This window comes from Pteropus medius, unplaced genomic scaffold, assembly GCF_902729225.1.
Source record: "Pteropus medius unplaced genomic scaffold, Ma_sr-lr_union100, whole genome shotgun sequence".
Lineage (NCBI taxonomy): Eukaryota > Metazoa > Chordata > Mammalia > Chiroptera > Pteropodidae > Pteropus > Pteropus medius.
The window spans coordinates 5,505,019-5,531,774 of record NW_024350923.1 but is presented as its reverse complement, the minus strand read 5'-3'; the positions used below and the strand labels follow the sequence as shown (position 1 = coordinate 5,531,774).

The following is a 26,756-nucleotide window of genomic DNA, read 5'->3' as shown; positions in this document are numbered from 1 at the left end:
ACTCTCAAAGGTGACATTTGTGCTGAGATCCGAAGTACATAAAGGTGTGATGGGGATGGTAACTGGGAAAGTGCTCCAGGCAGAGGGAGCAGCAGATAGAAAGGTAACCTTTCTGAACATCAGTTTCCATATTTGTCTAATGGAGTTGATAACAGTGTCTGCTGGTCTATAGGGTTGTTGTAGGGAATGAAAGAGAGAGGCTCTGCTGACTTGGCCAATGTGTGGGGCACACAGAGAGATGACTGAGAATCTGGAGAAGAGTGACAGGCACGTCTTCAGACCTTGACGGTCTGTGGAATCTTGTCTCTTGACTCAGATCGGGGCTGGGAGGGTGCGGAACCTGAGCTGTATCTTGAAGAAGTGCTGGAAATGCTGAACCCTCTTGCCACCTGGGCAGTGTGGGGGCAGCAGGAACTTTGTTACGTGGAGTTCTCATCACATGGCTGGCTCTGCCAGGCTGCCCTTCTTAAAATGTGTCCCATAGGAAATGGGCTGTTTCTGGCCAATCCCAGGAGAATGTGGGAGGGCAGTGTCCAGGGGCCCCTCTTCCTGTCATTGGATGGAGGGAGCCCAGCTGTGACTTTCTCGATGTGTGATCTTGAATGTGATCTGGCCTTTCTCTGGGCCTTGGCTCCCCCTGAACCCTGCTGTCAGAGGACCAAGCCTGCCTCCCACACTGGACTGAGCTGCTCGAGAACCAACCATGTCCTCCTCATTCCCAGCCAGGGGCCGCCTTCTTTGGGCTAGGCAGTGGCTGTGGGGGTGAGGGTACAGCAGAGAGCACAGGAACCTTGGAATCATACGGGACTGGTTGAGAATCCTTGCCTGGCCACTCTTAGCAGGTGACCTTGAGCCTCAGCCTCCTTGTTTGTAAATGAAATGACAGTAACTCTTCACAAGGTGCAGCACAGCAGAGGTGCAAGGCCACTGAGTCAAACCCTTCCCTGACCAATTCTTAGCTGTGTGACTTTGGACAAGCTCTTTGCTCTCTCTGTGCCTCAGCTTCCTTGTTAGATTAAATGTGGATTATGTTAGTACCTTCTTTATAAAGCTGTGAGGAGGATTATTTAATCTCTGTAAAGATTTTCACACGTAACCCTGCCTGGCATATGGTCCGTTTTCAGGAAATGCGGGTTGTGGGTATTATGGCCTCTGAAGGGTTGGGAGGACTAAAGGGACTTTGAGTTGACAGCCTGGCCCTGTTGGGCTCAGGAGTGGGAGGAGTGGCCCAGGTCTAGGGGTAAGCTGCACCTAATCCCTGCCTTCCCACAGTCTGCTGTGAGCTCCATCCAGCGCGGGGTTGCGGTGTGCCTGACCCAGCCAGGGCCAGGGGAAAGGAGTCAGCCCTTTCACCTCTGTGAGCATCAATTTCCTCATCCGTGCGATGGGGTTTGTGGTCCTCACATTTTGGGTTGTCGTCTTGAGGAGTAGAGGCAATGCTGATAAACGGCCTGATCCCCCTAGAAGCTTCTTCCCTAGCGACAGGTCAGGTGGCATTGATGAGAATGACACCACCTGACTGAGCCCTTAGGGGCACTGTGCTGGCAGCTGTCATAATGCATTTTCTGGTTGAATCCTGAGGACAACCCTGGGAGTTAGTATAGTTATTATTCTATTTTACAGATACAGGAACTTGCCTAAGATCACACGGCTGATAAATGGGAGAGTTGGGATTTGAACCCAGGCAATGGGCATACAAGCTTAAGTTCTCCTTCAGGCTGGGGTGACACCCCCCGTCCTTGTCCGTGGCTGGGGAGGCCTGTGACCAGGCTGATTTCCTTCTCCCTGTGTCCTATCCTCGCTCCTCCAGATCAAAGAGCCAGCTGAGAAACAAAAGTTCTTCCAAGAGCTGAGCAAGAGCCTAGACTCATTCCCCGAAGATTTCTGCCGGCACAAGGTGCTGCCCCAGCTGCTGACTGCCTTTGAATTTGGCAATGCAGGGGCCGTGGTCCTCACACCCCTCTTCAAGGTGAGTGGGCCAGGGACCTCAGTGAGGAGAGACACGCAGGGTGGGAGCCTCAGGAACTCTGGGGCCCAGAGACTGGCTGGTAGGTCAAAACCACAAAACGAGAAGGCCCTGGAGTAGGGGCCAGCCCTTCGGGGCCAGCCTGGGGGAGGGCAGCCTGGTTAGGGCAGACCCAAGCCTGCATGAGGAGTTGCTTTCTGCCTACATCCCAGTGGTTCAGCCAGCCAGGGCCAGCTGACCAGCTGTCAGGGAGGCTGTGGGGACTTTGTCCTTGGTGAAGGAAAACACTGTGCCTCCAGATTTGTTTTTCCGAAGACCCCTTGCTTCAGAGTCCTCAGCCCTTCCTACATTTCCCCAAGATGACCCTCCTGGTCTGACTTGTGTTCCCACCCTGGTTCCAAAGGCCCAGGGTTACCTGCTTACCACTTGCTTTCCATCCTTGGCACTCAGCTCTCCTGGCATCTAGTGGCGGGACCCTTCTCCCTTTTCCTCAGACCCCAGTCTGCCCTTACCTGGGGACCTCCTCTGCCTACCCTGGGAGAACACTTTCTCCTGAAGGGATTTGGCATGGGGCAAATGGAGAAGATAGCAAGCAAATCCTGTATTGCTAGAAACTGCCAGAAATTGTAGGCAGAATTCTGTGTGCATGTGTATGCTTGTGATATGTAGGTGCCTGATTACAGGGTGTGGTGCTTTCATCAGCTTCCTAAGAGAAGCTTGACCCAGAAAGGTTAAGGTCAGGGCTAACTGAGATGGAGTATGGGCAGAGGGGCTGCTGAAGAAGCACCTATTACCCCCACTCCCCACCATCACCCCATTCCCACCCTGGGAGGTCAGCAGGGAGCCCAAGATCTTTGAATGAGCCCAGTGACTTCTCCCATTCCTGCGGCTGTAGCTGAGCCCCACTTCCTGCTCCTTTCCTCAGGTGGGCAAGTTCCTCAGTACAGAGGAGTATCAGCAAAAGATCATCCCCGTCGTGGTCAAGATGTTCTCATCCACGGACCGGGCCATGCGCATCCGCCTCCTCCAGCAGGTAGGGGCCCCAGCCAGACCCTGCTGTATTCTACTCCACCTGCACCCCACCCTGGCTACTGGGGAGGCCCCTGCCTAACCACCAGCCCTAGGCAAGTGGCTGGAGCCCCTGTCCTGGCACCCCAGAATCCCCTTCCCAAACATACACGCAGGTAAGGGACCAGCAAGGCCATGCCCTCAGGAAGTCGAGATAATGACAGTGCTCACCGGCAGCTTTGGGAGTGCCCAGCCTGCCCAGGCTGAAGGGCTGAACAACCTACCCCCACCGCATTTCCTGGCTTAGTCCCTCTAGCCCTCTAGAGTAGGAGTAGTATCTCTCCTGCCAACCCCAGTGTAGTTGGGAGCATTGGACAGGATTGATGGGATCGAGGGTGGGGGCCCTTGTGATCCAGGAAGTACCTGGTATCTCCCAGGTATCATTTCCTCTTCAACTGCCAAATGCACAAAACTTTCTCATGACACTTTTATGGATGAGGCAGTGGAGGGTCTGCAAGGGGGCATGACAGTCAGCCTGCTGAGCAAGATCAGAGGCCAAATGCTCCAACTCCCAGTCCTTGGTACCCTCCTGGCCTCTTCTTACCCCTGCACTTGGGCTTGAGGCCAGAGAGAGGCCAGATGCAAGGTGGGGGGCTCACCTGGCCATCCAGTGCTTGCCAGGAGGAGAAGTGAAGCCAAGAGTGGTCCTGTGGTTGTGACTGGGGGTGTGGTGAGGGGTGGGGGTGGAGGAGCCGACTGAGTTTTCACACCCCACCTGGGCCACAGATGGAGCAGTTTATCCAATACCTTGACGAGCCAACAGTCAACACCCAGATATTTCCTCACGTCGTGCATGGGTTCCTGGACACCAACCCTGCCATCCGGGAGCAGACCGTCAAGGTGGGTGTGGCCAGGCCCAGAGTGACCACTCCTGGTTTTCCAAGGGTTAGAGGGCGCTTATCCCAAGACACAGAGGTCTTGGTTTTGGCCTGTGGGTCTGAGCTGGTTATGGGAGGGGCAGGCACCATCTTGCATGTGGGTCTGGGCTGTGAGTGCAGCTCAGCAACCGGGTGGGTGGTGGGAGAGTGGCGGGGACAGGGTGGGCACAGCCTCTAGTCCTCTGTTCAGCGGGCACTGTCTGAGCACCTCCCTGAGATGCAGTATGCACAGGCAGACCAAGCTCCCTGCTCTCATGAAGCTTCTTTCGAGGTGATGGGAAGTGGGTTTGGCAGATAATAAACAGGATTAGAAAATATGTATCATGCTAGAAAGTGGTAGAGTATGAAGAGAAGGATTTTCAGTTTTACAAACAGCGGTCAGGGAAGACTTTGCTGAGGAGGTGTCATTTAAGGAAAGGAGGCGAGGGACTGAGCTACATGGCGATCTGGAGGAAACGTGCTTCCTGCAGGAGGAACAGTATGTGCAAAGCCCTGCAGCATAGAAGTAGCAGCAGGAGGTTTAGTGCGGCTGAAAGGGCCTGGGGTGTGGGAGGTGGAATCTAGGAGGTGATGGTGGAGTTTGGGGCCAGGCCTCGTAGGGTGTGGCAGGGACCTGATGCATTTCTTTGCTGGGAGTACGACTGGAGCCACTGGGGGATTGAGCCAAGTGCTGACCTGGTCTGACTTGTTTAAAGAATTGCTGTGTTGCTGTGTGGAGAATTGACTCTCAGAGCGAGCGTGGAAGCTGGGTTACTATTAGGGGCTGTTGCAGTGGCCCAGGTGAGAGATGACAGTGGCTCACATGTGAGTGGTCGCAGCGGGTGCAGAGAAGGGGAAGCCGCTGGTATTCGCTGGTGGATGGGTATGGAGTCAAGGGAGCTCCAAAGCTTCTGGCCCAGGCAACTAGAAGTTAAGTTGATGTTTACTGAGAAGACAGAGGAGCAGGTGTGCAGGAGCAGGTGTGCGGGAGGCGTGGTCCCAGCCTTGGCCACGTCTGTTAGACTGCCAGGTGGAGGCGTCGAGTCTGGTTATGTGCAAGTGCAGTTTAGGGAAGGAGTCTGAGCTAGACCTGCACATCTGGGCATTGTCGCCCAACCGGCATTCCAAGCCATGGAAGGGGTGAGATCACCTAAGGTGAGGTGTAAGGGAAAAGGGGCCCAGGAGTAACTCTGGGGGTCTGGACAGTAAGAGCTCAGAAAAAAAAAGACAGAAGGAGTAGCTGGCAGAGTTGGGGGTCCAGGAGAGGGTGGCGTCCTAGGGGACCAGAGACTGAAGTTTCAAGGAGGAAGGAGCGCTCGGGGGTGTCAGAGCTGCTGAGGGGTCAAGTGTGATGAGAATGGAGAATTGGCTGCTGGCTTTCGCAACATGGAAGTCACTGGTGACTTCAACCCGAGCCCGTTAAGAAGAGAGTTGCGGGGTGCAAGTCTGAGTAGAGTGCGTGCAGAGGGAGCAGACAAGAGAGGTGGGAGACAGGGGTGCCGATGCGCTTCGGAGGTTTTGCTGTAAAGAGGACAGAGAAGTAGGGGTTCCCTTCCTCATCATCCTGGGTAGGGGCCAGGTTGGGAGATAGGTCACAGGTCTCCTCAGCACCCAGGGCCACTGGTGGCCTCTGTACCCCCCCAGGAGGTCATTCTTGCCCTGGCAGACAATTTCTTCTGTCCCCGTCTTGCAGTCCATGCTGCTCCTGGCCCCAAAGCTGAACGAGGCCAACCTCAACGTGGAGCTGATGAAGCACTTTGCACGGCTGCAGGCCAGGGATGAGCAGGGCCCCATCCGCTGCAACACCACCGTCTGCCTGGGCAAAATCGGCTCCTACCTCAGTGCCAGTGTGAGTGCCCCACACGGGTGCTGGGAGTTCTGTCACCGTTACAGGACCACAGCCTCCTCCAGGGCCCAGGCCTCCTCATTCGTGGGCCATTGTCCTCCCAGAGACCTAGGCCCTGGGCGTTCTCAACCCCAACATCTGGGGTATGGATTGAGGTGCGCCAGGTCACACAGCCAGTAGGTGGTGGACCCAGGCCTGCTTGGCACCACGGCCTGTGCGCTCAGCCAAGGTTTGTAAACGCAGATGACTGCGGTACCCAGTTAACAGAAATGAACGAATCGGGTCAACGGGGCTGGTGGGAAGGGAGGCACCAGGCCCTAGCCCCAGGCCTCTGCTGGCCCGGCCCCTGTCGCCATGAGGTAGCATGAGCCCAGTGGTCTGGGAGGAAGTGAAGATCCAGAGTTGAAAGTAAATTCTCCCCAGTTGAAAGTAAATTCTCCCCATTTGTTAGTGATTAACTCACATTTTTCAGACTCGGGGTCTGTGGATGAGGACTGACCCTGCACTCAGGAGCCCTCTTCCCTGCCCCGCCCCAGACCAGACACAGGGTCCTCACCTCCGCCTTTAGCCGGGCCACTAAGGACCCATTTGCACCATCCCGGGTCGCGGGTGTCCTGGGGTTTGCTGCCACCCACAACCTCTACTCGATGAGCGACTGTGCCCACAAGATCCTTCCTGTGCTCTGCGGCCTCACTGTGGATCCTGAGAAATCCGTGAGGGACCAGGTGAGACACAGCTGAGGCCGGCCCTGGAGCTGGGGCACTCGGGGGATGTCTGGGCCCAAGCTGGCCTGGTGGGCTCACAGGAACCCTGGAGGCCCCAGCTCTGCCCTTTGATACCCCACAGGCCTTCAAGGCTATTCGAAGCTTCTTGTCCAAACTGGAGTCTGTGTCAGAGGACCCCACCCAGCTGGCTGAAGTGGGTGAGTGGCCAGCACTCATGTTCTTTCTAACTCCTGCCACATCCTCGACTGCCACCTGTCATGGTCCCCTTCTACCTCATCGGAGTGTCTGAAAGCTAGAATAACCCTAGAGATCAAATTTGACATCCCCTCCCCACCTCCCATCTTAGAGATGGGAGAATGCAGGCCTGGAGAAGGGGGACTCACTACAGGTTGCTCTGTTATTGCCCCCTTGTCACCTTTCTCATGGACACCTGAGGTACCTATACCTATCTTTCCTGTCATTGCCCAGAGAAGGATGTCCATGCAGCCTCAAGCCCTGGAATGGGAGGAGCCGCAGCCAGCTGGGCAGGCTGGGCTGTGACAGGGGTCTCTTCGCTCACCTCCAAGCTGATCCGTGCACACCCCACAGCTGCCCCAGCTGAGACCAATATCCCCCAGAGACCCGCACCTGAGGGTGAGTATCCTAGGCTGGCTTCATCAGTGACTGAGCAGGCTTGGGGGTGCTGGCACCCAGGAATTGTTATTGTCTGGCTCCTCCTGGGGTGATGATAGGGACATGGGAGAGAATAAGATCTAGTTCTCTCGTGAGCTCTCCCCTACTCCAGCAACCTCTGCCTTGTTCTGAGACTTTCCTGTGGGAACTCAGTGAGCCTCTGCTCCCCAGGACTGCCTGCCCCGGCCCCCACCCCTGTCCCTGCCACACCCATGACCTCAGGCCACTGGGAGACACAAGAAGAAGGCAAAGACACAGCAGAGGAGAGCAGTGCTGCCGACAGATGGGATGATGAAGACTGGGGCAGCTTGGAGGTGAGTGGGCTGAGGGGGCTTCCCCAGGGGACCCCAGGTCAAAAGTCACAGGCCATCGTTCAAGGAGCTCATGTGGGCTTGGCTAGAGTCAGGCTTTTCCTCATTTGCACAGCATCTCTGGCGAGCAGGCGTCACAGAGTGGCCATTGTGGGCCAGAGCTGCCAACGAGCCCCCACTTAACTCCAGGAACCCTTGGGAGTAGGGTGGGAAATGAAAGGCTGAGCGGACATCATTTAGGGCAGCTCTCTGATCTTCCTCCCTCTCACCCACTCCCTGTCCCTCTTCCACCTGCTGCAGTGCCCATCCAGCCGCGGCGGTCTGCATGAACAGGCTACTCCCAGGCCTAGAGCCGGGCCAGCCCTCCCTGGGGGTTGGGCTCAGGACAGCTGAGGATGGAACGGGGCTTCCCTGAAGGAAGTAGGGCCAGAGCTCTGGGCCCAATTTCCCCATCTGGCTGACAGTAGTCTCTGGCCCCTGAGGCAGTGGGGAGGGGTGTGGAACTCTAGATCTCATTCCCAGCCTCATGGGGGAGTGATGGCAGGCCAGGCTCAGCAGGTTCACTTTATAGATGGGAAACAGCCTGTGGAGCAAGTGAGAGTTGGAGCAAAAGAAGAAACGGTGGAGCCCATGGCTGGGAAGGGGCTGGAGGCTTCCTTGCCCTTTTGGGTGGTCTGTGGTCATGCTCTCCTTCCCACACTGCAGCAGGAGGCTGAGTCTGTATTAGCCCAGCAGGACGACTGGAATACTGGGAGCCAAGCCAGCCGTTCTAGGCAGGTGAGCCAGGTGGGTCAGGGTGTGTGTATGCATGGGAAGCAGGGCCTGGCCCTTCCTTTCCTCTATGTGGTGCTACCTCCCCCTTCTCTCCTGCAGACCATCAACCCCGACCACAAGTCCCCTGAGTCAGACTGGAGTAGCTGGGAAGCCGAGGGCTCGTGGGAGCAGGGCTGGCAGGAGCCAAACCCCCAGGAGCCACCGCCAGAGGGCACACGGCTGGCCAGCGAGTATAACTGGGGTGGACCAGAGCCCAGTGACAAAGGCGACCCCTTTGCTTCCCTGTCGGCACGTCAGGAGGCTGGCACCCAGGTACTGGGCACCAGTCCAGTGGGAGGGTGCAGAGCTGGGGTGGACCTTTGCTGGGAGCTGGCCCCCACTCCAGCAGCCTGTGCTTCCCTCTTCAGCGAAGACCCGACCCGTGGGGCGATGACAACTGGGAGGGCCTGGAGACGGAGAACCGTAAGTGCTTCCCCTGGGAAGACTGATACTAGGGCAGTCTCTACCCCACCCCGCCAGGAGGCATGGGCTCGAGAGCTGAGACCCAGGTGGACCTGACCCCCTCGGCCTGCCTCCCCTTCCTGTTCCCAGGGCAGCTGAAGGCCGAGCTGGCCCGGAAGAAGCGCGAGGAGCGTCGGCGGGAGATGGAGGCAAAACGCGCGGAGAAGAAAGCGGCCAAGGGCCCCATGAAGCTGGGAACCCGGAAGCTGGACTGAACCTCTCGTGTGGGTGCTTCCAGGACATGGACAGCAGGCCCCGCGGATGTATTTATTGTACAAACCATGCGAGCCCGGCCAGCCTGGCCAGGCACATCTCACGTGTACATAATCAGAGCCACAATAAATTCTATTTCACACTCCCTGTGCTGGGCTCAGTCTGGCCCCTCTGAGGAGGCTAAGGTCTGGCACTGCCCTGTGGAGTCCGCACCCACCAAGGACACCAACATCAATTTGCTTTGAAAGCCAAGAGTAAAGAGGCACGATCTGATTTATCAGTTTCTAGAAAACGCTCTCTGGGAGGAAGGCCGCTGGCGCCCTGGAGACCCAACATCCGCTTGTAAACCAGGTAGAGCCCAATGGGCGCCTTTGGGACACTGGGCTCTAGACGGGGTCTGCGGGCCCGGAGGGTCCCTGGGTCCGAGCCTGGAGTCCAGGCAGAAGCCTGGGTCGAGCTCGCCCCAGTGTCGGGCGGAAACCGCTCAGTGATCACCAAGGTCCAGGCCAATGGCGGAGTCAGCGGCGGCGCTGGGGCACGCAGGCCCCGTGCTGGCGGCTGCGCGCGAAGCCGGCTTTGCAGACGCAGCGGAAGGAACCGCTCGTGTTCACGCAGCGCTCGCTCTTGCACAGCAGCCCGCGCTGGTTCAGCTCTCGGCACTCGTCTATGTCTGGTGGTGAGGGTGACAGATGTGGACTTAGCAAGGGCGCCAGAGCCACACCACCCCCTTGGCTTCTGGCCCGGGTAGGTTCTACAGGGCCCCACCCCCTCTGCAGCTCCACCCCCTTCCCTCCCTTGTCCCGGCCTCGCGCTCACCAACACAGCGTGCTCGGGAGGCGTCAAGCTGGAAACCACCGGGACACTCGCACACTGCACCGCCTGGCCGTGGTACGCAGCGACCGCTAACACAGCGGCACTCGTCCGAATCCTCCTCTGAGCTGTCCTCTTCTGCGCCGGCCAGGAGAACGAGGACATTAACACCACCCCCAGCGATGGCCACAACCCCGCCTCTGTCCCCTCCCCCTATGTTCACCTCGCGGGGGCTTCCCCAAGAGCAGGGGGCTTGCGTCCCAGAAGGAATTGCTCTCACTCTGCGACGTCGGGCACTGGGACCCTGGGAGGGGTGATCAGTGGTCAGTGTGATCGATGCACCCCGACTTCTACCCCCATACTTGCTCCGGCCAATCCTTTCTAGCCCCCAGCCGGCTCACCAGCACCGCGCGGAGGGCACGGGCGGCACTGGGCGCCCCAACCGCGGCCCTGGCGACAGCAGCAGTCATCGAAGGTGAGGGTGGGCCCAGCCAGGGGGCCCGCGCACATGCCATCCTCTTCACGCTGACCCCAGCACACATCCCTCCGCTCCGGGGCACGCTCTGTGGAGGGGGACCCGGCGTCAGGGAGGAGCCCAAACTGAACCAAGAACGGCCCGCCTGCGCTCCACCCCGCTCGCGCGGGAGCTGCAGTCCCAGGGCTCCGCACGGCAGACAGGGCCCTGGAGTCGGCCCGGGACGACCCTCGCCCTCACCAGCCGGGCTCTCGGGCAGCTGGCAGTCACGGCCGGAGGGCCCAGGCACCCAGGGCAGGCGGCACTCGCAGCGATAGGAGCCTGGCAGGTTGACGCAGCGGCCAGGGCGGCAGGCTGCGGGGTCCTGGCACTCGTCCACGTCTACGGGCAGCGAGGGGATGGGTGGGAGTGGCGGTCACAGCTCGGCCCGGGGCCCTCCCCTTCTCCGGTTTGCCCAACCCGCAAGCCGGGGCCTCACCCATCTCCTCCGGGCTCAGACACTGGCGCTGCGCCGGGCTGTACTCGGCCGGGGGCGTGCAGGCACAGCGGTAGCCACCGCGTGTGTTCTCACACACTCCATTGCGGCAGTTGGACTCGTCCAAGCACTCGTCCACATCTGCAGGGAGGAAAAGCGCGAGTAGTAGCAACCAGCCGGGAGTCGCGCGTGTCTCCCAGCTGCCTTCCCACGGCCTCCGGGCCTGCCGCACTCACCCACGCACTCCAGCAGGTTCCCGTCGTAGTAGAAGCCTTGCTTGCAATAGCACTCGTAGCCGGGCTGCGTGTTCACGCACTTGCCCTCCTTGCAGATCTCCGCTCCGAACAATACGCACTCGTCGATGTCTGCGGAGAGACAAGTGTTGGGCATCTAGCGGCCTCTACCTGCGGGGCCACAGGCCCGGCAAGCCCGAGACCAGTGAGCGAGGATTTCGGAGGAAGCCAAGCAAACTCAGCGGGAGAGGCTGACGTGAGTGATGGGGCGGGGCTTACTGAAGGGCGGGGCAGACCGTGGCGGCAAGAAGCTCCACAACAGACCAAGTCAGCACCGGCGGGGCCCAGGAGGCCCAAACCTCGGTGGGCGGAGCCTCCAGGGCTTACCTCGGTGGGCCGGAATGCCGTAGTTGACAATGTTGTTGTCCTGGGTGTAGCCCTTCCCGTCCGGGCAGAGGCTGTGGAACTCAGCTGCGTGCAGAGAGCGGGAAGGAAGGAGGGAGGACTGAGTGCGTGCGAGCCGGCCGTGGGGCTTAGATCGGAGCCCTCCGCCTCGCTGCCCACCTTCCCAAGGAAGGGCCAATCCCCACAATCCTTTTCCTAATAAAGAAACCGAGGCCCTAGGAAGGGAGAGGGCCTGCGCCTCCAGACCTGAGCTGTAGACTGGGCAGGGATAGATCTCGCAGTGGTCTCCCCAGCCGGCCCCCAGCGAGCAGCAGCACTCTTGCTGAGTGACATTGGTAGCCAGTACACTGTCGCAGAACACCGTGTCATCGAAGTTAAGGTAGCATTCCTTCTTGTGGTGGGGCTGCTCCACCTCTGAGGGGAGGGGAGGGCAGCTCAGAGTCCCGCAGACTGTCTCCGCCTGTCCACGCTACCCACCAGCCTCATCCTCTGCTCCCTACACTCTGTGGCTCCCCACAGCTGCCCTGTGAGAGCCAAGCTCCATCTTCAATGTGGTATTCAGGGCCCTCCCGCCAGTTCCGGCCCCACTGGGACTCTCTCAGGCAAAAGAGATTTCTTCCTGTGCCCCAAATTCCAGAGGGTGGGACCAGGACACATCTCTGAAACCCAGCTGCAGCTCAGGGGAGTTGTCCAGTCAGAGGAGGGAGCCTGGAGGTACTCACCCTCACATCCATGCTGGTCCTGGGTGAGGGTGAAGCCTTCATCGCAGACACAGATGTAGGAGCCCTGCAGGTTCTCACAGGCCCCGTGGGGAAGGCACAGACCTGGGTCCTGGCTGCACTCATCTATGTCTGTGGGGGGCGAGGGGGGCTGGAAGGGCTGCTCAGAGGGAAACAAGCCCCTCTTTGCCTGGGAGTGAGTCTCAGGGGCCTCACACGAGTACAGAACCCGAATTTCCATTTTGATTTCAAAGTACACACAACAGAAAGTCCACTCGTGTTTGTCTGCATGTGGGTAGATGTGTGAATGTAGGGAGACTTCATGAATCCTGGAAGTGAATTTGCAACTATTGTGAGCGGATGGTCAGTCCACATTCACTACGTTATTCATAAAACCAATGGCTCCCACTGACAACAGAACAAAGTCCTAACTCTCAGCTCAGCATTTGAGAACTTTTGAGCTTGGTCTCCCAAGATCTGTAAGTTTCATCACCCTTTACTCTAAAACACTAACACCCTCAACTCTATGTTCAGAGCACAGTATCTATTCTCCCCTAAAAACCACCAACTCCTTCCAGATCTCTGTGCTTTGCAAATACTGTTCTTTGGGCCTGGAATACCATCCCATGCTTCTCTCTGCTTAGAGAACCTATTTATGCTTCAAGTTCCGATTCACCTGTCACTTCCCCACAGCAATTAATCACTAGTTCAGATCTCTTTTGGCAACCAGCATCCTGAACTGTAAGAATCAATTTACATGTCGCCCTCCTCTAGCTGGGAGCCCTGAGTCATTGCGTAAAACCTAGTACACAGTACAGAACCTGGCAAACAGTAGATTCTCAGAACGCTCTTGTTGAATGAATATATATAAGGGTGAGCTGGCACATAGTATGCACCATGTGATTCCTGTCGTTGTTACCGTTATTGTTATTCTGGGTGAAAGAGTGGAAGGATGACTGAGTGGATGGATAGAGGGACAGACAGACAGATTAACAGTGTGTCTAGGAGATGACTGCTCCCTGCCATTCCTCCTCAGGAGCTCACACCCAGTCCCCCCATACCTTGGCACTTCCTGCCGCCTACCAGCCGGTGCCCCTGGGGACAGAGACATCGGTAGGAGCCATTGGTGTTGATGCAATCACCCCCAATGCAGGCTGCAGGGAAGTCACACTCATCGATGTCTGTAGAGGATCAAAGAGGTAGAAAATCTTGGGGGCTGATGCTCTTATATAACCTGAAGCTGCCAAGACTCATCGCAGAGTCCTGGGTGGGACCCACACCCCAGCCCCATCTCGGATCTGAATGGGGGCTGGACACGATAGTGCCTGGCTTGTTTCTAGGTAGCCCCTGAACTTGGGGCCTAAGCAGTGGAGTTTCTGGGGTAGGGAGGAACAGATCAGCCCTCCAGCCCTCCAGCCCCCCTTACCCTCACAGCGGCTCCGGTCCCTTGACAGATGGTAGCCAGAGAGGCACTGACACTGAAAGGAGCCTGGCGTGTTGGTGCAGATGCCATTGTCACATACATCCCCAGCCTCACACTCATCCACATCTGCAGGGCACAGGGGTATCAGAGGGTCAGAATGGGGGGATCTCGGGCCTCTGCTGCTCTTTTCCCACTCCTGCCCATGGCCTGGAGCATGAGAGCTGAGGCCAGAAGACCTCATGGGAAGCATGGGACCCTCACCCCACTCCTGTGTGGCACACCATGCCCTGGTGACCAGGCCAGGTACTGCCAGGGACCCTGGCTGGGCCTGATTCCAAAGAGCTTGGGCCTCGCCCTCACCAAGCAAGAGGCACCTCCCGCATCCCCTCTTCCCATACTCCCTTGCCCCAGATGCTCACTTCTGCTCTTAACCTTCCCCCACCTGCCACGGCTCCCTTCCTTTCCATGTAAATAATCTCCCCTATGTCTTTGTCCTTCTCACAGAATAATTTCTTCTGCTTGTGCAGTAAAGGAACTTGGCTCCTCCTGCCCCTAAGAAAATGCTTCTCTGAAGTCCTTTCTGGTGGATGCTGGTCGCTGCCCACACCCTAGACCCCTTTCAAACCATGCTCTTCCTCGGAGGTGCTCTTGGCCCCCATACCAGCCTCCACCTTCTCTATTCTATTGCTGCCAGTAGTCACCTTCCTGGTCCCTCTCCTCTGCCTTCCTCTCCTTCCTAGGAGTTTCCAGCATCCATGTGGACAGCCAGACCCAGCCTCTGACCTTACATTCCTTGATCCCTCGGTTCCTGTGACCTTTACCTCCAAGCCAGCTATTCGCTCTTGGGACAAAGGGCTCGGATCTTCCCCACCTTGGGCAAGTCTCACATGCTGCTTCCTTCCCACCACCTCGGCTGGTCTCCACCTTCTCTCACAGGGGCCCATAAACACCTCTTCTTCTTCACTGGTGTGGCAAGGTCAGAGCCATGGCCTGCCTCTAGGCCTCCAGATTCTGGGTGCTGAGTGGGGCTGGAGCCAGCCACCAAGTTGAGTACACAGGGCCTGACCAGATCTTCAGTGTGGCTAGTGCTACCCTCTCCCCTCTTCTCGAGCCTTGACTTCTGGAAAGCCCTTTGGGCAATTTCAGACCTAGACTGTTCTCATGTCTCCTACTCAACTTGGCCCTTTACTGTCCATCGAGAGAATTAAGGGTAATCTCCTTTAACTTCCTGAAAATCACTGTCTACATCTATTCCATTCTTGCTCCTGTTAGAGCAAGAGATGTCCCTTCTCCTGTCCATGGCTCATCTCCCAGCTGCCCCTGTTGTCCCCTCCCCCACCTTCCTGACATCTCCTCCTCGGCCTACAGCCCTAAACCCCACCCAGTGACTCCAGCTCTCGGTTCTTCATGTGCTGCCTGTATCTCCTGGCCTGCTGTCGCGTTACAAAAGCCACCCTGCCAAGGCCACCAGGGACCTTATCATGCCACCAGTTCTTATTTTACAAGAACCTCTCTATTGCATTTAGCTCATCCTCCTCTGCCCTAGAAGCCTCCCCTCCCTAGCTGCTCAGCTGGTGCTCCCTGGGCCCTCCCACCACCCCTCCTTCTGCACTTCCCATTCCTAGTCCCCTGCCTGCCACTGACGTGGCAGTGTCTTCAAGGCTCTGCCGAGGTTCCCCTCACTGGACTCACCCTCCCTGGCTGAGCGGGTGCACCCTAAAGTTCCACAGCCTCCACAGTCCACAGTTCTGAGTGGGTGTGTCAGGCCCAAGGCTTTCAACCTGTATGGCCCATCCTCTGCCGGCATCTCCAGCCAAGAGGCCTCCTGGGACCACTCACTCAACTCATCCAATATGAAACTTAGTGTCTTCTCAGACATGCCCCACTCCTGGGGACCCTACCCCAGTGAGCGGCACTACCCATTGAGTGGCCCAGACCAGAAACCTGGAGGGTCCCTCACTCCCCTCTCTCCCTCACCTGGATACCCAATGAACAGGCCCAGGTAATTTGCTCTAATATTTCTCTAATAGCGCATCATGTTGTGACCATCCTGAGGCCGCTACTCTCATCACATCCACCAATGTCTCTGTCCTGAGTCTCTCGAACAGACCTCTGGCCATTGTTCACACTTGGTGTCAGGGAACTTTCTAGCAACTGGTGAATCTTGTCATTCTTCTCCTTAAAATATTTCGGGTGCCTCTTAATGCCCTCAGGATGAAGCTCGACCTTCTGAGGAGCGGGGCTTAGGGAATTCTCTAAGGGAGGGGGACCTGCCTTTCAGCCAGCGTCGGCCCCCATCCCCTGCTTGTGGTTTACAGTCCCCTGCACGCTCCGAGCTGTTTTTCACCTTTGAGTCCCCTGGTGCTGAGCCCTCTGCCTGGCGTGCTGTTTCCTCTCACCTTTCTTTGCTTGGCTAATTCCTACTGATCTTTTAAGACAATTCAGACCTCCCCTCCTCCCAAGCCTCGCTTATTTCCCACGAGCACCCCAATTCCACCCAGGCCCACAGCCCTGTGCTCTACAGTCTGAGTCTCACGTTCCCTAGTTTTTTGAATCCCAGTCCTCAGCCAGCCTCTTGGTACACAGGAAACATTAGTGCCACTAAACCTACCCCTCCTGTTCTTTTATATCTTTTTTTCCTTCAAATTTCAGTAACGGGCTTTGCAAATGCAGCTTCAAGCCTTGCCTCCCGAGACTCTTACGAGGTAACAATTCTGGAGGCCCTGCCTTGGTCAGGTTCGCGGAGAAAATGAGTGAAGGATCAGTGAACCAAGGGGTGAATTGGCTACCTCCTCCCCACCCGTCTGAGAGACCAAGTGACCCAGTCCCCAGCTTCGGCGCCTGAGTGGGTGGCAGGTGCTTCCCGTGGTGGGGCCGCAGCTCACCCAGGCAACTGCGGCCGTCCGGCGCGGGCGCGTAGCCCTGGGCGCACGTGCAGCGGAAGGAGCCCGGGAGGTTCTCGCACCAGCCGGGCGAGCAGGGGCTGCCCTCGGCGCACTCATTCACATCTGCGGCGAAGAAGGCTGGTCTCAGACTCTGTCCCGCCGCTCAGTACGCTGTGCTGGCGTGGGGGTTCCCTATGCCCCGGATTGGGAGACCTCTATCCCTGGGAGGCTTCGCCCCTACACGGTCCGGAGCCGGACTCGGCCCCATCTTGGGGGCAACTCGGGGACGGGTCCCTCTTGTTTACCTTCAAAGCCCCGCCCTCTTACCCTCTCCTGGACCCAGATCCCGCCCTCACCGCGGCAGGCCCCGCCCCCCTGGCTGCGGTAGCCGGGCTGACAGGCAATGCACTTGAAGCTCCCGGGTTTGTTCTCGCATTTGCTATCCGGGCAGGAGCTAGGGTCTCGGCACTCGTCGATGTCTGCGCAGGAGGGAGAAGGAGGACCTTTTAGGGACAATGTAGCCGGCCAGGCGCTCAGAGTCCTATGAAGGGCCTCCCTCCGTCACATATCAAAAAGGCGAATTGACTCCCAGACCCTAATCTGTGAGAGGCCCTGAGCCGGGCAGAGACAGTTCAGGCCCTCCTCCCCCAGCTCAGATCGAGGGACAGCTGAGGCGCCCCGTCCGTCTGGATGGCGTCTCCCGCACCTTCACACACGGGCGGTCGGGAGGCTTTGAGCCGGTAGCCAGGGTAGCAGTTGCACTTGTAGTGACCCGGAAAGTTGATGCAGAAGCCGCCGTCGCCGCACAGGTGGGGCTTGGCGCATTCGTTCAGGTCTGAGTGGGAGGAAGGGGGCGCGAACAGAGGGCCGCGGAGGGGATTCCGCGGTGGCTGGGATTAGAGTCCACCCCACCCCCACCCCCCGCAGGCACTCAGCCCGGGCCTCGCTCACCCACGCACGAGCGCCCCCCAGCGCCCACGTGCAGGCGGTAGCCGCGGTTGCAATGGCAGTTGTAGGAGCCGCCCGTGTTCATGCAAATGCCTCTGCCGGCGCCGCACGGCTCTGCCTCGCACTCGTTCACATCTGAGAAGGACGCGCAGGCAGGGAGACGTCAAAGGGGTTCCGGGAGCCAAGGCCACCCTGGGCCACCCACCCGCCCCGCTCACCCACGCAGTAGTGCTGCTGCGGGTGCGACCGGTAGCCAGGGTTGCAATGGCAGGAGTAGCCGGAGGGGCCCTGGATGCACTCCCCGTGGCCACAGATGTTCTGGTTGAGCCGACACTCGTCTGTCTCTGCGGACCAAGGTGGGGAGTTTGGGGGTGGCAGGTCAGGAAACTGAGCCGGGCGCACTCACTTTCTGCCATGTCCCCAGTGCGAACCTCTGTACCCCATTCCTAAGCCTGAATACCTAAGCCTGGTCACACTGTGGCCTCAGGCCCCTGTTTACCCACACTCCAGTCCCAGGATTTCCAACACCTCCATCCCAGAAAACCCCAAACCATGATCCCAGGGCCCTGACATCCCTAGCTCTTCAAATCCGAGACCTTTGATACTCTATCCCCAGTCACCATACCCTGCCCACAGTCACCTCGATATTTTAAACCCTGCGGGCTCAGTTACACTAATATCGAGCCCAGTGACGCTCATCCACCCTTGCCTCAGGGACCTGAGCCTTTCATTCCTGAATGGTTGATTTCCTCCCCCTGCCTTGGGGTAGCTGACTTCCTGGGAATTGGGGCTTGCCCCATGGTTGTGCACAGGTGGTCATGACATCCAGGAACTCCCCTGTCCTCTTTGTCATCAGTCCCAGGACTTCCTGCCTCCTACCTCTTCTGCCTTTTGGTCCCTCCCTGCCCTCACCCCATGCAACCCAGGCCTTGATGATGAACTCTGCCCCATGCCAAACACATGTGGCCAGTGGGCTTTTGTAGGCTGTTCTCTTTGCCTAGAGTGCCTCCCCCTAGGCATTCTTAGCATCCCCCTCCTCTGAGAAGCCTCACCAGGTGTCTCCTCTTCCACATTCCCACAGGCCCCAGGGCTGTCACTGGGTTGGCAGGCCTCCAGGGCAGCCACCTTCCACTTGAGTCCTTATCCCAGGAGCAAATGTAGCCTCTGGGTTTCAATCAGGCTGGCAGCTCCCTTGTGGCTTTGGAGTACACAGATATGGGCTTGAATCTGGCTCAGCTGTATGATCTGGGGCAAATTACTGAACCTCTCTGAGCCTCAGGTTTCTCATTGGAAAAATGAGGCCGACAGTGCCCACTTCACAGAGTATGAGAAGTCTAAATGATATTTAATATGTAAAACTCTTTGGTCAATACTTGGCACAGGGCGGTTACTCAGCTATAGCTAGCTAGCAATTATTATGATGCCTGAAACCCCACAGCCTTTGGGATCAAACCCAAGCCTCTTAACAAGGCTCCATGCACTGGCCCTCCCCTGGTTCAGAAACACTGATCTGTGTGTGGTTTCTCCCTCCTCCACTATGTTTCATGTTTCCATGCCTTTGCCCAAACTTAACTTCACTTGGAATGATTTTTCACCAACCTTCTCCTCTTTAATTTCTAACAATTCTTACAGCCCTGCTCAGAAAGCCTTCTCTCATAGCCACCCTACAAATGATCACAACCCCCAGACTTCCTTTCTTCTTCTCTGATTTATTTTTTCTTAGCATTCATGAGATAGACTAGATTTTTACTCCTCGATCTCTTTGTTGTCTGCCTACTCAGCAAGGACCAGGAATTTTGTCTGTTTTGTTTACTACCATATCCCCAGAACCTAAGCAGTGCCTGGCACATAGTAAGTGCTCAATATTTGTTGAAGAAATAAATTCCTTAAGACTGGATTGACCACCGTTAATACCCAGATCATTTGAGGGCGGAGTAGGGTCTCTGCTGCACACCGAGGTGTCCCCAGGTCCTGGCACACAGTAAGCCCTGGATAAGTGGGCTATCACTCCAGAAGGATTGGGAGGAGACTGGAGGGGAGGAAAGCTAAGCTAGGAGGCGTGGTTTACCCGGGGCGTGGCCTAGGTGGGCGGGTCTTACCTGTGACCTGAGTAGGGGCGATCTCTAACGGGGGCAAGTCCGGCAGGAACCAGCGCACGGTGGATGGCGAGGGCCGGGAAATCAGCTCTGGGGGCAGCAGCGCACACCCGTCAGGGGGTTAGGGTGGTAGAACCGCCCCTCTCTTGATAGGCCATCAGCTGGGAACTTCGCACCCAGCTTCACCGCCCCCTGGTGCCTAGGCTATGAACTTCCCCCGGCAGTGACAGCCCTTGAGGACTGGTCCCTGCAGTGCCCATCTCACCGGGGTAGGGCCGGGCAGGAGATGTGGTGGCGGTTGGGTGACTCTGCTGTGCTGACTGCTCCTCGATCACTGGCTGCAGGTGACAGCAGCATAAGCCCTCTGTGTCTCCTTCACTTCCCTGTCCCTCCCGCCTGGGTTCTCATACTCACTGAGTCGGTGCTCACCCCTAAAAGGGAAGAAGATGGGGACATTAAGTGTTGGTCTGGGATCAACAGTGGGTATTTGTGGTTAGGCTCTCTAATAGTTCAACAATCATGTCTCTAGGTCAAGGGTCAAGGGTCAGATCCTGGGATCAGGGAGTGTTTGCATTACGGATCAGGGGAACAGGTATGCGGGTGATGGTTTGTCAAGGTCGGTGAATTATAGAACAAGGCTTAGGAGGTTATAGCTAAGGTCAAATCCCTGGGTCAGGGGTCAGAAGGTCAGATCTAGGGCCAGCATTTGGGCTGCATCAATGCCCTGGCCTGGAAATGAAAGGGGTTCTGGGGTCAGAGGAATCAGTCTGGAGGGCAATGGATGGTCAGAGTCTGTCAATCAGGGGTTAAATCCCAAGGCTACAATCTTGATTAGAAGTGACAGGGTTAGCTCTGGGGATCAATGGTTAGGACAGGGATTAGAAATTAGAGATGAGACTCTGAGGTCACGTCCACGGATCAGGGGTTAAGGAGTCAGGTCTAGGGGTTCACCATCTGTCAGAGAATAGAAAGGGTCAGGTCAGACCTCTCTCTTCCTCTGCGTTCTCATTTGGTGGCGCCCGGCTGGGGCTCTCGGGGAGCTGCTGGGGCTTGGGTGGCCCGTCAGGGTGCAGGAAAAGGGAGAAGTCACTTTCTCCCTGAATGGTGAGCGTCTGGTGGGAAGTCAGGATGTGGTACCCCTTTCCAGCTGGGCAGATCTCCTTGAAGGCAGCTGTGGCCAGAGCAAGGGGCAGAGAAGTGAGTGTTTCCTGGACAGGCACACAGCCAGCCAGCCCCCTAGCTCCACATGCCCCAGGCTCACCAGTGCCATCAGCTGGGCAGCGCTGGCACCTCGCACCCCAAGCCTTGCCGACGCTGCAGCAGCAGAGCTGGCGGGTGAGGCGCGTGGTCAGCGGATGCTGGCACTGGTGCTCAGGGCTCACCAGGCGGAAACACAGGCTCTTCTCCTCCGGCTTATCTGCTGCAGGGGCCAGTGACAGGCATGCACATCTGGGCCTGAACGCTGCCCACGTCCTTCTTCCCAGCTGCTCCAGACCTTACCTCTTTAGTCTAAATAACCCTCGATCCTCATGTGGCCCCTGTCCCCATATGACCTTGACCTCAAAGGTCTCTGAAACCTCTCTGACCATGGACCCCATTGACCCCTGATTCTAGGTACTCTAGACTTTATCTCTCTTACTCATTAAGTCCATGATCTCATATGACTCTGACTCCACATAGTCCCTGACCCCATGTGACCTCTAACCCTAGATCTCACGTGACTCTTGACCCCACTGATGTTGATCCTATCTGCTCTGAGCCTTGCTCCTCCTGTAGTCAACCCTTGATCCCACTGTGATCTCTGATCCTGCTGCTTGTAGCCTTACCCCTCCCGCCCGTGCCTTGTGCTCTCCCAGGGACCCAAGCACCCAGTCTCACCGATGCACTGCGTGCGGGAGGGGCCCAAGCTATGGCCAGGTGGGCAGACGCAGCGATAGGAGCCAGGGTTGTTGAGGCAGTCACCATGGCGACACATGCCCGGCATTGCACACTCATTGATGTCTGTGGTAAGTGGGAGTTTGGTCCCTCTAGTCTGGGGCCATAGGGTGACAGCAAGCTGCTCCAAGAACCTCAGGGTCCTGCCCCATCCCTGCCTCCTCCCTTGCCCGCCTTGGGACCTCCCCCAGGGACAACTGTCCTGCCCCTCCAGCCCTCAGAATCTACTATCTGGCTGTACCCTGGCAATGGGTGCTGTTGAGTCTCTTGTAGCCCTGGGGACAGTCAGCGCCCACCTCCCCACGTACAGGCCCTGGCTTCTGCACCCCTGTATCTGCAGAGAGAAGAGAGTATGGCAGGGGAGGGCATGGGGGTGGCCTGCAGGGGGGTGCAGGGAGGGCATGGGGGAGGGGCAGAGTGGGATGTAGAGAAGAATTTGGTGGGCAGTGGGAGACGCAGGCTGCACTGGGCTGGGAGGGGTACAGTAGAGGGCATCCCTGAGCACAGGCACTCACACTGCAGCTGGGGGCACTTGTGGCATTTGCTCTGGCCCCAGGCTGTCCCGATGCTCCCGCAGCAGTCCTCCTGCTTGGTGAGGCCTGGGAGGGGATTGCTGCCACACTAGGGGGAGGAGTATGGACAGTCACCGGGCACCCAGGCCCCACCAGGCCTCCCTCCTGAAGCCCTTTTCCTGCCTCCTCAGCCCACGGACCTCCAGTTTTGAGCAGTCCCCATGAGATGGGACAAGGCAACCCTGGGAGACCGCAGGGCCAGCCCGGCCAGGACTGTGGATTCACTCACGGGCTGCTTGGGCAGCGTGTCCTGGAAGCAGCGGCCCAGAGGCTTCTGGGTGGGTGGCCGCGGATGCTGGGGCTTGGGGTGCGGTAGCAGGTGCTGGGAGGGGGCTGGACCCTCGGCGTTTGGCCCCTCGATGCGGTGCACTTGGACAGAGGCCTCGGGTGGGTGGTGGACGCGCACGTTCACCACGGGGGGCGGGGCCTGCACTGGGGGCGGGGCACGGTGGCCTCAGGGCTGCCCTGCACCACTGTGGCAGCGCAGAGATCCTGCAGAGCTCCTGCAGGGATGGCTTCGGCCTGGGTCCCACCACCCTAGCACCCGCCCACTTTAGCCTCCCGGGGTCTGTTCATCACCCGGTACCTTCTGCTGAGATCTGTCCTGGCCCGAGGGGCACCAGGAAAGCCGCGTGCTGAGCTGGGGGCCCCTCCCCGGGCCCGGGCGGATCGGCGATCACCTGGACCGCGTAGATGGCGTGCTTGCTGGCCACAGACTCGCTCTCCGGAGCCAGGGGCGGCAGCACGCCTGTGGACAGGCCCCCGGCCCTGCCCAGCCCAGGGCCTGAACCGCCGGTGCCTCCGCCAGCTCCTCCGGCGGGCACCTGGCAGAAGCGACCCGTGAAGTCCGGGGGACACAGGCACTGGTTTCGGGAGGAGCACTGACCGCCGTTCATGCAGGGCAGAGGGCACACCACTGGGGAGGGGAGGTGTATCAGGGCCCAGGCCAAACCCACCCCCAGCACCCAGGCCCAGGCCCATTCCCTCTCCCACATCCTGTCTTGCCGCTTTCCTACTTCCTTGCCACCCACTGGCTCTGTCCTCCTTGGGAAGCTGGTTTTCGTAACGCGTCACACACACACAGAAACTGCCCTCCTTCTATGCTCCCCAACATCCTACCCATGTTGGCTTCTGGTGCTTTAAGTCTTGGACTTAAATCCTAGCTAGGAGACCATGTGCCAACTGTGTGGCCCTGAGCAACTTACTTCCCCTCCCTGTGCCTCAGCGTCCTCATCTGTGGGGATGTGTCTACTGAATGAGGTGATGGCCGTGCAGATGCTTAGCACAGTGCTGGGTGCACAGAAGGTACTGAATATGCAGTAGCAAATGATGCCGATGGAATCGCCTTTTCCTCCTCTGGCTTTCCTGGGAATGTGGCCTCTACCTAACGCTTCCTATTCTAAATTCTCCCCGATTCAGGCCTCAGCACTCTCCCAGCGCTGTCTCTTTACCTCCCTCTGCCTTGCCATCCCAAGGCCCATACTTCGCCACTGCCAACGATCCCCACAACGTAGCTACAGCTCCCGGGACCTCTCTTAGGAACCTCCACTCAGGGGACACTGTTAGAAATCAGCATCCTGTCTCCCCACCTCCTCTGACCTTGGACCACCAGAGAACCCTGCCTGCCCTGATCATTCATAAGAGCCTTGAGGCTCCGTCTGTCCTGCTCCCACCCGGCCCAGTTCCGGCCTCGGTATTGTCTTATGAATCCATCTCACCTCCTCCCCACGCCCTCTGCCCCTCTCCTGCCCCAGCCTTGCCACCCAGACTCCTCGCTGGCTTCCTGCCTCTCTTCTGCCTGTCCATATCCCAGCACCCTGCTCCCCTCAGAAACCTGCCTCAGGCAAAGCCCTGGGAGTCTCACCCCTGCTCATGGCTGGCTTCCTCGCCGGGACAGTTAAGGTTCTCCATGGCCCAGAACAAACTTTCTTTCCGCTCAACCCCTCTCCATTTTCCATATGCACCCATCACCCAGAACTCATCTGTCTCCTACAAAGGAGGCACATCCTCTGCCTGCAGGGCTTTGTTTCATACCCTCTACTCCACCTCAGAACCCTGTCTCCCCATCTGCATATTCAAATCTTATCCTCACAGGGTCAGCTTCTCCTCCTCATACCCTTCCCACCCTGTTCCCGCTCCTCAGTTATCACCCTCTGCCCCAGCTCTGCCTGGCACTTGACTAGGTTATATTCATGTCTGTCTTCCACACTATAAAGGGTGCTTTGAAGGGTAGGGCCATGTCTGCCTCAGCTCTGGGTTCCAGGTACAGGGGAAATGAATGAAAGAGTGACGGAGCGAGAGAATGAGAACTCTGTCATCCACACTCACATCCAACATCCAGCCTTGGGGGCCTGAGACCCAGCCCCTCTCCTGCCTGCCCCATGGCTGCTCTCACTTCCCAGGATGGGAAGGTGCAGGTGCTGCTCTCCTGGACACCTGAAGGACTTCAGAAGGACAACCCTCATCCACGGCCACCAGGGCCTGTCTAAGAGCATCCCAGCCCAGCCCATCCTGCTTGGCCTCTTGGGGCCAAGACTTTCAGGGCAGAAGAGGTGTGTCCTGGGCCGGGGGAGGCAGGATCCTCTCCTTCCTGCCTCCCAGTGAGTCACTCTTAGCGGTGAGGGTGACCTCCCAGTGACACCCGCCCACTGTGGCCTGGGCGCCGAGCCTGGGGGATGTGGGCAGCACAGATGGAGACAGAAGCCTGGGCAGGATGGCCAGGGGGCCTGGGAGGCCAGGCCCACGTATACTCACATGCATAGTCATCTTGTCTCACACACACATAAACACACACACACTCACAGACTCATTCTGACATAGGCTCAGATAAACACTCCCATATTGACTGGAGACACGCACCCAAGACAACAGCACAAAGAAATGTACTTAATCAGTGTGCCACTCCAAAGCCCATGCATGCCTGTGTGTGTGTGCCATGTGTGCACAGACATACACGCACATCTCACGAGAATTGTGAACCACATTGGTGGGGTTCCTTGGGTCTGTGAGTGGGCCTGTGACTACAGGGACATGTAAGAGGGGCTGTTTTGCTGGTGCCATCCTGGGCCTGGCGTAATTACCCTGTCAGGAGGGTAATTACTGCTGGGACACCTCCCTCTGCCTGGCCCACAGGGCTCTGGGGGAGGAGAGCTGAGCCCCAGGCCTGGCTCTTTGAAGAGAGATGCTGCGGACGGGGTGGGCTCCAGGAAAAACTGGGGAGTCATAAGGGCTTGTTGGTGGGAGACTCTGAGGGCTTCTGAAGCTTATGACCCCTATAATGGCATAGGTGGGACACCAGGAAAAGGATGGACTGAGGATCTAAACCAGCCCCTACCTCCAGGCCTACACCCCACTTGTTGGGCCTCAACAGCCCTCCCTTCCCAGACCTGGCCGGTAACTAAGACCCTCACCCCCAGCCCTGATGTCCGTGCCTCCCCCAGGAGAATGAAGGTGTCTACCCCTGGAAGGCCTGACTTTAGACATTTTTAAGACTTTTCCTGTTTCTTCCAGCAAGTTTGTTTCTTGGGGCGATATTCACCCCTTCTCGGGAAACTCCTGCCCAGAGCTCTCATTCCTCAAAGCATATGTGCTGGCCCTGACCACCTCTCAGAACCCAGCACCTACCTAAAGGCCTGTGTCACACAAGACCCCAGCACTACCCCGCACCCGAGCCTCACCGCTCCCCCAGAGCTGTAAAGTCAAAGCAAGCCATGCAGCCCTCCCAGCTGTGGCCCAGGACTCCAGGCTCCCAAGCCCTCTGATGCTCCTCCGGCCCCAGGTCCCCGGGGAGCTGCTCTCAGTACCCCTGGCCCCCGATGTCATAGGACCTACTCTGCCCTGTACCCAGCATCTGTCCTGGTGCCTGCCTTCCCCTCTCCCCCAGCCAGTGCGCCCTGGCCCTCACCCACGCGGAAGCCGGAGCCCGTGAGCGTATCGGTGCTGTGGCCGTTCTCTCCGATGAGCGTCATGTTGGAGCCCTGCTGACAACTGTCCCGACACTGGCCCTTGAGACAGGTCCGTTTGCAGATCACCGGCGCAAAGACCACCTTGAAGCGCTCGCGAGCCAGCGCCCCGCCCCCGCCGGCGCCCCGCTCGCCGGCCGGCCCCCCCTCGGCCCCTCCGCCCGGGCCCAGCAGCAGCAGCAGCAGCAGCGCCAGCAGCCCCGCCGCCCCCGCCCCGCGCATCTCAGGGGCCAGGCAGCCAGCAGCCCCTCGGCGCCCGGGCATCCGGGGCCACAGGACCCGGGGGGCGCGCCCGGGCGGGGGCTATGATCCCGGCGCCCGAGGCAGGCAGCAAGCCAGGAGCCCCTGGAGAGGGTAGAAAGGGCCGCGAGGGCGAGGAACAGGAGGGAGAGCGCAGGGAGGGGACAGCAGGCGCGGGCAGGGGCCCGGGAGAGGCCAAGAGATGGAGGCTGGACTGCGGGGAGCCCAGAAACTTCCACCGCCCGGGAAGAAGCCTAGCCACGAACCGGGCCGGGGGCCTGCGAAGCCCCAGACGGAGGCAGGCGCTCGGAGGCCGCAGCAAGTCAAGGCGGAGAGGAGGAGCGAGGGGAGGAAGGCCGGGCGGCCGGCCCGCTCCGCGCCTCCCCCGGCCGGGCTGGGCTCCCGAGCGGCCGGGAAGCAGGGAGCGCGGGCAGGACGCAGGGAGAAGTGAGCAGTTGTTTTCCCTGGCTGCGGCGCGGCGGCGGCGAGGGGGCTGGGACGCTGGCCCCCGGCCAGGGAGACAGTTTTTTTTTTTCTGTTTAAAGCGTCGCCGCTGCCGCCTGGAGGAGCGAGGGGGTGCAGGCGGGTGGAGGCTGGGGGCGGTCCCCACCCCAGATGCCCGCCCCGCCAGAACTCGCCGCCGCG

The 26,756-nt window shown here is 58.5% G+C and overlaps 2 protein-coding genes across 8 annotated transcripts in view; one reads left to right on the top strand and one right to left on the bottom strand.

Annotated features, from left to right (window-relative positions):
- The window catches only part of SCYL1 (SCY1 like pseudokinase 1), an 11,667-nt gene extending 2,589 nt beyond the window's left edge, over positions 1-9,078 (top strand). The window contains exons 7-18 of one of the 4 annotated variants that reach the window (XM_039840928.1): positions 1,811-1,969; positions 2,892-2,999; positions 3,761-3,874; positions 5,585-5,740; positions 6,274-6,462; positions 6,584-6,659; positions 6,931-7,095; positions 7,306-7,448; positions 8,154-8,231; positions 8,319-8,531; positions 8,627-8,681; positions 8,811-9,078. In XM_039840928.1, the coding sequence (XP_039696862.1) occupies positions 1,811-1,969; positions 2,892-2,999; positions 3,761-3,874; positions 5,585-5,740; positions 6,274-6,462; positions 6,584-6,659; positions 6,931-7,095; positions 7,306-7,448; positions 8,154-8,231; positions 8,319-8,531; positions 8,627-8,681; positions 8,811-8,935 (1,581 nt within the window). In that variant the 3' untranslated portion in view covers positions 8,936-9,078. Of the gene's footprint in view, positions 1-1,810; positions 1,970-2,891; positions 3,000-3,760; positions 3,875-5,584; positions 5,741-6,273; positions 6,463-6,583; positions 6,660-6,930; positions 7,096-7,305; positions 7,449-8,150; positions 8,232-8,318; positions 8,532-8,626; positions 8,682-8,810 lie in introns of all 4 variants that reach the window. The other 3 variants (XM_039840927.1, XM_039840930.1, XM_039840929.1) reach the window with 3 other exon arrangements.
- Positions 8,928-26,670, bottom strand: LTBP3 (latent transforming growth factor beta binding protein 3). Of its 4 annotated transcripts, XM_039840923.1 has the most exons (28): positions 25,814-26,661; positions 22,496-22,825; positions 22,139-22,341; positions 21,853-21,958; positions 21,579-21,671; positions 21,281-21,403; positions 20,664-20,822; positions 20,388-20,573; positions 19,817-19,833; positions 19,668-19,740; positions 19,406-19,492; positions 17,525-17,650; positions 17,310-17,441; positions 17,065-17,193; positions 16,715-16,837; positions 16,359-16,481; positions 13,477-13,599; positions 13,112-13,231; positions 12,054-12,182; positions 11,578-11,745; positions 11,314-11,397; positions 10,930-11,058; positions 10,697-10,834; positions 10,459-10,599; positions 10,145-10,306; positions 9,967-10,047; positions 9,750-9,881; positions 8,953-9,603 (listed from the first exon to the last, which is right to left on the bottom strand). In XM_039840923.1, the coding sequence occupies exons 1-28, from the start codon at positions 26,133-26,135 to the stop codon at positions 9,452-9,454; spliced, it is 3,891 nt and encodes a 1,296-aa protein (XP_039696857.1). In that variant the 5' UTR covers positions 26,136-26,661; the 3' UTR covers positions 8,953-9,451. The 4 variants fall into 4 exon arrangements, with proteins under 4 accessions (XP_039696859.1, XP_039696857.1, XP_039696858.1 ...); XM_039840925.1 differs by lacking the exon at positions 10,459-10,599 and having other exon boundaries at positions 8,928-9,603; positions 25,814-26,662; XM_039840924.1 differs by lacking the exon at positions 19,817-19,833 and having other exon boundaries at positions 8,974-9,603; positions 19,668-19,741; positions 20,387-20,573; positions 25,814-26,662.
- Positions 26,671-26,756: the final 86 nt, after the last annotated feature.

Excerpts from the sequence above, each read along its gene's own strand:
- LTBP3 (XM_039840923.1), bottom strand. The coding sequence starts at position 26,135 with ATGCCCGGGCGCCGAGGGGCTGCTGGCTGCCTGGCCCCTGAGATGCGC. Across the intron at positions 20,574-20,663 it reads CTGCCCAGCTGATGGCACTG|CTGCCTTCAAGGAGATCTGC; the intron begins GTGAGCCTGGGG and ends CTCTGGCCACAG. Across the intron at positions 11,746-12,053 it reads GGACCAGCATGGATGTGAGG|AGGTGGAGCAGCCCCACCAC; the intron begins GTGAGTACCTCC and ends CCCTCCCCTCAG.